Raw genomic sequence first — 7,655 nt, 5'->3', positions numbered from 1 at the left:
TGTGGTTTGAGTGTGGGTGAGGACACAGGGGCCCCATGATCCCCTATTGCCTGGGGCCCCATGAGTTGTCAGTCCGCCCCTGCCTTCGTCATACCCCTTTTTTTAAGTTAATGTGCATGCTCTGTAACTCCCATATGGGCGATGCTGGGTTCCCAGGACACAGCATCTTTAGGAGAGAAGACAGAGATATGGGATTGGATCAGTAAATCTGGGAAAGCTGGCATCTATGGCAGGGATGTGTGTTTCTATGTGTTTTCCTTAAAATATCTGAAACATAAAACACGTCTCTCATTTATATATCAACACTTAGGGATCCTAGCTCTGAATTAATAGACATACTGGATATGGGCAGCACAGTGGCTAAATGGTTAGCACTTCCACCTGGTAGTACTAGGGTCGTTGGTTAAAATCCCAACAATGGCACCACCTTCCTGGAGTTTGCATGTTCTCCCTGTGCCTGCATGGGTTTCCTCCAGCTACTCTGGTTTCCTTCCACGTTCCAAAGACATGCTGTTAGGTTAATTGGATCTGGCCTAAATTGTCCCTAGTATGTGTATGTATGAATGTGAATTAGGGACCTTAGATTGTACACCCCTTGATGGTTAGGGACTGATGTGAATGTACAATATATATATGTAAAGTGCTGCGTAAATTGACGGTGCTATATAAGTACCTGAAATAAATATATAGAGATGGGCACTGAGTTCCCTGTCAGCAGGTCTTGCACATGTCTTTATTAACTTTACAAGCAGAGTAAGCAATGGTAACAGCTTGAACAGGATGACCGGCGGGGGACTCCAGATCTAACATTGACTCTTCGAAACAACAGGTCTAGTAGTTTTCCAATGTTAACATACTGTAAGTCACGAGGATCTGGATTTCTGTGGGACATACAATGATCATCAATACAATGAGAAATTATATTCAGCGCTCACACAATGATAAATGAGATAGTAACGGATAAATACAGATAGGTGGATAAATGAGAAATTGGAACTGACTGTACAATGGATGAGATGACAATTGTCAAAAAAGTCCATACGTCTATAGGATGGGCAGAATGAGGAAGAAGTGGACCAAGGAAACAGGGCACATGGGATGGGACCGGCAGCTCCTCGTCAAGGATGTGGGGGTTCCTCAGAGATAAACCGAAGGGAAAGGAGGGTGCCAGGTCAGTGAAAGTTAAAACCGTAGATACTTTGTTGCAGAAAACTTACATCTAGAAATCCTTCGCTCAGCATGCAGGATGAGATGGTGAAAAGAGAGGACCGCAGTTCACTCTGTAGGATGGATCGAAGTAGGCTGCATAACCTGGAAGGGAGCCGCTTATGGACTCGGCCGCATTTGTTCAAAATTCCCACCGAGATGTACAGGGATGTGGCGGGTGCCATGACAGATACCGTGAATGGCGAGTGGACGGGCTTCTGTGGATTTGGATTTCTTAATGGCTTTAGAACACCACTCAAGGTTGGCCAGTGAATCCGGACATGGAACGATCTTCTCCAAATCATTGCCTAGTGCTTCTTGCCTTGGAGACATCTTTAAATACCCAAAATGTATGTACAGTGTCAGGGTTGTTCCAGCAAAACTCATTGCAGTGCTGAACTAAAACAAATTTAGCTTGTATTTCAACATGGCCATATCATTGATGAGTCCTTAATGGCTATCAGTCCACATAAACAGACTGAATATTGAAGTAGGCTGCATAACCTGGAAGGGAGCCGCTCATGGACTTGGCGGCGTTTGTTCAAAATTTTGCCGAGCGGTAGAGGGATGTGGCAGGTGCCGTGACAGATACCGTGAATGGCGAGTGGGCGGGCTTCTGTGGATCTGGATTTCTAAATGGTTTTAGAACACCACTCAAGGTTGGCCAGTGAAACCGGACATGGAACGATCTTCTCCAAATCATTGCCTAGTGCTTCTTGGCTTGGAGATATCTCTAAATACCCAAAATGTATGTACAATACAGGGCTGTTCCAGCAAAACTCATTGCAGTGCTGAACTAAAACAACTTTAGCTTGTATTTCAACATGGCCATATCACTGATGAGTCCTTAATGGCTATCAGTCCACATAAACAGACTTATGAAAAACACTTATGTATGGAGGCTGTCAGAGGATCAGATATTCCTTGCAGTGAGCCCAGTGTATGGTCTTCAGAAAATGTCTGTACTTGGACGTTGTGTGATCACCTCAGTCTTCAAGTGATGGATGAGTATACAACAGCAGATCAGCAGCACACAGCCAGATGTCACCAAACGTACGCGGTTCACTTTGGTCTCATCTGTGTTTTCTGGAAGTAGAAGATGTCATAGAGCGTTATTACATTTGTAAGAGCCTGCAGCAGGGGCTGGTCTATGTCACACATTTGAGCATAGAAACCAGTATTTATATCACTGAGTCATCTCTGAGCTGGCATCTCAGTCCAGAAAGTAGATGGTGACTATCAATGATGCCTGAACAAAGATGGTGCCAATCATCTGGAGAGAAGAACAGATGAAGGCATTGTCATGGGGAATACTGTGATCTCTGTAGGAGGCAGTAAATGCCAGTAAGTGTTACACTTTTGTATTGCTGAGCATGCTACACGTGTCTAATGCTAGGCACTCTTAAAAATTATGTTGTGGAGGATAAAGTTTGTGGGGATTCACCAACCTGCAATAAAAAAAAAATCAGCATTTGTTTGTGAAGGATGCCATGTAAGGTTTGGTAGCACTAGTTAGTGGGCAGAGTTCATTATTGTTGGTATGGCTCCTTTATAGAGAATCTGTTATTTTGCCAGTTCAGGGCAAAATGACAGGTTCTCTTGAAAGCTCACCCCTGCATCCACCAATGCTCACCTTTGACATGTTTCCCCACTCCTCCATTCATCCATTGAAGTCCTACGAAATACTGTGTATGAGGCGGTCCCAGGGGCGGACTGACCATTTGGAAACTCGGGCACTGCCCGAGGGCCCGGGGTCAGTAGGGGGCCCCATGAGATGCCCCTGGTACCTTTTTCATGGGCTTTTTTGAGTTTGGGCAAGGACACAGGAGCCCCATGATCCTCTATTGCCCGGGGGCCCCATGAGTTGTCAGTCCACCCCTGGGCGGTCCTCAACCTTCTCCCTTCCTTCGAGGATGCAGTGCTCAGACTAAAGTGGCCAATCACCATTCCTACTTACAGTTTATGAGAGATCATGTGATCTTCCTCTGAGGATGCAGAGCTCAGACTAAAGTAGCCAATCACCATCCTACATACTGATAAGGAGATATCATGTGAAATTCTCCCTTCCTCTGAGGATGCAGTGCTCAGACTGAAGTGGCCAATCACCACTCCTACATTCTGGTTATAGGAGATCATGTGACCTTTTTCCTTTCTCTGAGGATGCAGTGCTCAGACTAAAGTGACCAATCACCATTCCTACATACTGGTTATGGTAGATCATGTGACCTTCTCCCTTCCTCTGAGGATGCAGTGCTTAGGCTGAACTGGCCAATCACCATTCCTACATACTGATAAGAAGAGATCATGTGATCTTCCTCATTCCTCTGAGGGTGCAATGCTCAGACTAAAGTGGCCAATCACCATTCCTACATACTGATAAGGAGAGATCATGTGAAATTCTCCCTTCCTCTGAGGATGCAGTGCTCAGACTGAAGTGGCCAATCACCACTCCTACATTCGGGTTATAGGAGATCATGTGACCTTTTTCCTTTCTCTGTGGATGCAGTGCTCAGGCTGAAGTGGTGCATTGCCATTCCTGGGAAGGAGAAGGCCATTAACCTCCTGGAAGCTTTGACATTGACCAACATTGAGCTTGCACATAATTTAAATGCATGACTCCAATGGACAAGAAGAGAGAAGTGGGGGAGTGTGGCAAAGATGAGCATCAGCGGGTGGAAGGTGAGAAAGCAAGTTTTCAAGAGAATCTATCGCTTTACTCTAAATTGGCACAACTGAGACATTCACTTTACGGTCCCAACATTAATAGCTGGGGTTGGTCTCTAACAGACAAAACATAAATATTTTCCCAAAACCAATATGAATAGAGGGTCAGGAAATATTAGTAGTCACACAAGCCATACACTACAAAGATACTGGAGCAGGTGGATATACAAACAAGTCAACAGTATCCCACCCAAAAACAAACATTTCTTGAAGTAGAAGAAGGCATAGTAAAGGTAGGTACTTGTAATCTAGGTACTTGAAGGAAAATACTTACAAGAGATTTGTAAATGTACTTACCATTCTGGCAGAATTTCCAGGGGTGCACAGCTTTCGAGGCATTACTGACAGGATTTTCTACAGTACATGTATAGGTGAAGTCAAAACTACTCCGAAGTACAAACACATCGTTTTTGGTCACAGTAATTTTACTGCTGTTTAAATACCTCCAGTTGATGTTCACCTTGCTTTCCTTTTTTGAGTTCACTGAACACGTCAAGATGACCTCACATGTCTTATTATCAGTTATATTGGAATTGATGGTGATATCCTCAGTCGTTAAGTTATCTGGAAGGAAGAAGCATCAAATGCAACATTTTAGGGCTTTCTCCAGAGGACCAATGCAGCTCATGGTCCCCAGTGCAAGACAAGAACTTCACCCACATTTACAACACTCAACAACCCTGCCCCTGAAGAGGCATCTACTCATGTACATGTAATGTCACCAGAACTTGGAGGAGGAGCATTTTGGACTTGAACCTTACAGATAGATGTGGTTGTAGCCAAATTTATTCCTATGACAAATTAATATACTATGGTAGCTCCTGGATGGATACAGAGCTTTCTTCTCTTCTTTTATCCAATAAGGGCATCTCTTTAGGAGAGTTTTATGCTATTGTGACACTGAGCCAGCCATTTCCATGGTGATTTAATATGAAGAATGTATGGGTTGACAATGCACCTCCTACTGGTCCCTTACTAGACTCAGTCTACCTAATATCTCCATGAGGTGCCCCTGCATTAGACCTGAGGGGGGTTTCTGGAGTTGGTGGGTGATCTCCTCTGGTCTTTGTTTGTGGTGGAAGAGAGCCCTATCCCAGTTTCGTATCACTTGAAGTCCTCCTGAAGAAGCAGGGTTATCCTGTTAAATGCATAGAGGCACAAAAGAGATATGTAATGACCCCCCACCTCCTTTCGGAGAACGGATTCCATATGTGTTATGGATAACCTTGGCTGGGGTTTAGTATAGCAGAAAGAATCCTCTACTGGACAAATCTTGGGATTTGGGTATAATGATGTTCCATCCAAGTACTAACCATACCTGACCATGCTTAGCTCCCGAGATCACTGACCTGCTTTGTTGTGGTATTTCTGCCCATTGATTGCCCATTACTTATATGAAGCAAATCTCTTTTTAATGTTTATATAACAATGAAAATAGGAAAGACCACATCTGATAGAAGATCCCACAGATTACACCACAAAACAATTTCCAGGGACACTTACAGAAAGCAGTGAGATGATAGCAGCAATTCCGTACACTATTTGATGTGAAGATTTGTGCCCGGTAGGTCCCCTGGTCTTCCTGTTTTAGCTCAGTTATTGTCAAGGATCCATCAGATGTGTTGCTGAGTCTTCCTCTAAATTGGTGTTCAATAATTAAAGTTGGTTCTCCTGGTATTGTTTTGGCGATAGCACCTTCCATTTCACTAAAAATCCATATAATCATTGTGACCCCAGTGTGACAAACTTGTAGGGTGACAGTTCCTCCCATAACGCCAGTTGCATTTCTTTTTTCACAAGGTTCTTCGCTCATCACATCTGATAAAGAGTTAAATTTGCTTTAATCAAAACTAAAAAATATTTGTAATAATCCTCTTACTATGGTGACAAAGAGGGGTTCACTGTCATCCGGGGGGTGACATGGATGGGACATTATCGCTCTTTGTACAGGTGTGTATAACACGGAGAAGACTATTAAAGTAGAACTAAGAACAAAACTTTTCATTTTGAATAAAGTAAGGGAGGGTTATAGCCCATGTCAGATTTTTGCCATTGGTGTACCATTGGGTAGATTTCCCTTCACTACCTGTCCCAGAGCCACAACGGGAAGTAAGAGGAAATCCCTCCAAAGTAAGGAAATACCTGGTTGTCACCAGAACTTGTGCTCTGCCTCTATTACTGTTCTGGTGACCAGTTCTGTTCTGAGTGGTCACCAGAACTTGTGCTCTGCCTCTATTACTGTTCTGGTGACCACTCAGAATGTGGGACAACAAAGCAAAGAAGATTCTGAGAGCAGCAACTGGCCGTATTCAGTGGAGATAGAAAAGAATACAACAGTTATAGCTTCTGATATCAAGTAGCCACTCAGCTTACTCAACCAATACAGCTTTTTTCTACAAATAAAGTACTGATCATTTAAAGCAGCTATTCTCAACCAGGGTTCCTCCACAGGTTGCTAAGGGTTCCTTGAGCTGTGGCTGATTGACCTCGCATTTGATGGTGCCTGTATAGTTCTGGGCTCAATTGGTAAAGCCAGCTGCATAAACGCAATGATCCATTCTGACCACCATTTTAAGGGTTAAATTCTTCCCACTGACTACTATTGTTAGAGGCATTTTTTTCACTGGCCATCAATGAATTGGTTTTAGCAAGGGTTCCCTGAGACCTGAAAATAATTTCAAGGGTTCCTTTGAGTAAAAAGGTTGCCTACGACCATTTTAAGGGTTAAATTCTTCCCACTGACTACTATTGTTAGGGGCATTTTTTTCACTGGCCACCAATGAATTGGTTTTAGCAAGGGTTCCCTGAGACCTGAAAATAATTTCAAGGGTTCCTTTGAGTAAAAAGGTTGCCTGCCACCATTTTAAGGATTAAATTCTTCCCACTGACTACTATTGTTAGGGGCATTTTTTTCACTGGCCATCAATGAATTGGTTTTAGCAAGGGTTCCCTGAGACCTGAAAATAATTTCAAGGGTTCCTCTGAGTAAAAAGGTTGAGGAAGGCTGATTTAAAGCATTTAGCATTTAAACTACAAAACTACTATCACCTGTAAATATCACAAAAATTAAAGTTTATCTCTTGGGAAAACCTTAATTATTCTGTTTTGGATACAGGGTGAAAGGGATAGACCCTCGGTCAAGTTTTGATTGCTGTCTCCATTGGGGAGATTCATATTCTCTATCTGTACATCTTCTGAAAGATGAAATGATGGGAAATCCAAAATTTTAGAGTTCTCCCCAGAACAAGAGGTGAGGGTAACTCTTCCATTGGGGACAACTGTCTAAAAGGGGAACACCCTTCACTTTTGTCAATTTCCATTAACATCTCTGAAACAGAAAGGGAAGGCACATTTCCCCAATGGTTAACAGACAGCAAAAATAAGGGTTTCACCTTTCCCTACTCTATCCAAAACCAAAAAAGTTTTGGCTATACAAACACTTTAATGACCTTATTATAGAAACAACTGAAGACATTCTTACAGGTCTGGAGGTTCGAAAACACAACGATCCAGAGCTGGAGACGAAACATCTTGTTTCTTCGTGTCAAATTGTAAAGCCAATGGTCAGTGGGCAACTCACAGAGATCTATATCTCTGATCTATATTGTATGTCTTCTAGAAGCCACAGGAAGTTTGTGCAGGCAGAGCAGAGAAAAGGAGGTTTTGTATCTATAAATATTAATTTAGCTTTGAGCAATGGAGCATGTCCACGTTAGGTCTGTTGC

General features: G+C 42.9%; 1 protein-coding gene across 1 annotated transcript; it reads right to left on the bottom strand.

Moving 5' to 3' along the window:
* Window positions 1–2,155: 2,155 nt before the first annotated feature.
* On the bottom strand, window positions 2,156–5,656 carry LOC149439176 (SLAM family member 9-like). Its single transcript, XM_089659340.1, has 3 exons — window positions 5,434–5,656; window positions 4,228–4,494; window positions 2,156–2,292 (listed from the first exon to the last, which is right to left on the bottom strand). The coding sequence occupies exons 1-3, from the start codon at window positions 5,654–5,656 to the stop codon at window positions 2,156–2,158; spliced, it is 627 nt and encodes a 208-aa protein (XP_089515466.1).
* Between the last annotated feature and the right edge of the window lie 1,999 nt (window positions 5,657–7,655).

This window comes from Staurois parvus, unplaced genomic scaffold (genome assembly GCF_062004578.1).
Source record: "Staurois parvus isolate SC_StPar_1 unplaced genomic scaffold, SC_StPar_1.0 ptg001150l, whole genome shotgun sequence".
Classification (NCBI taxonomy): domain Eukaryota; kingdom Metazoa; phylum Chordata; class Amphibia; order Anura; family Ranidae; genus Staurois; species Staurois parvus.
This window is presented reverse-complemented; position numbering and strand designations above follow the sequence as displayed.

Excerpts from the sequence above, each read along its gene's own strand:
- LOC149439176 (XM_089659340.1), bottom strand. The coding sequence starts at position 5,656 with ATGATTATATGGATTTTTAGTGAAATGGAAGGTGCTATCGCCAAAACA. Across the intron at positions 4,495-5,433 it reads CTATCATCTCACTGCTTTCT|ATAACTTAACGACTGAGGAT; the intron begins GTAAGTGTCCCT and ends TCTTCCTTCCAG. Across the intron at positions 2,293-4,227 it reads CTGGAAATTCTGCCAGAATG|AAAACACAGATGAGACCAAA; the intron begins GTAAGTACATTT and ends TTCTACTTCCAG.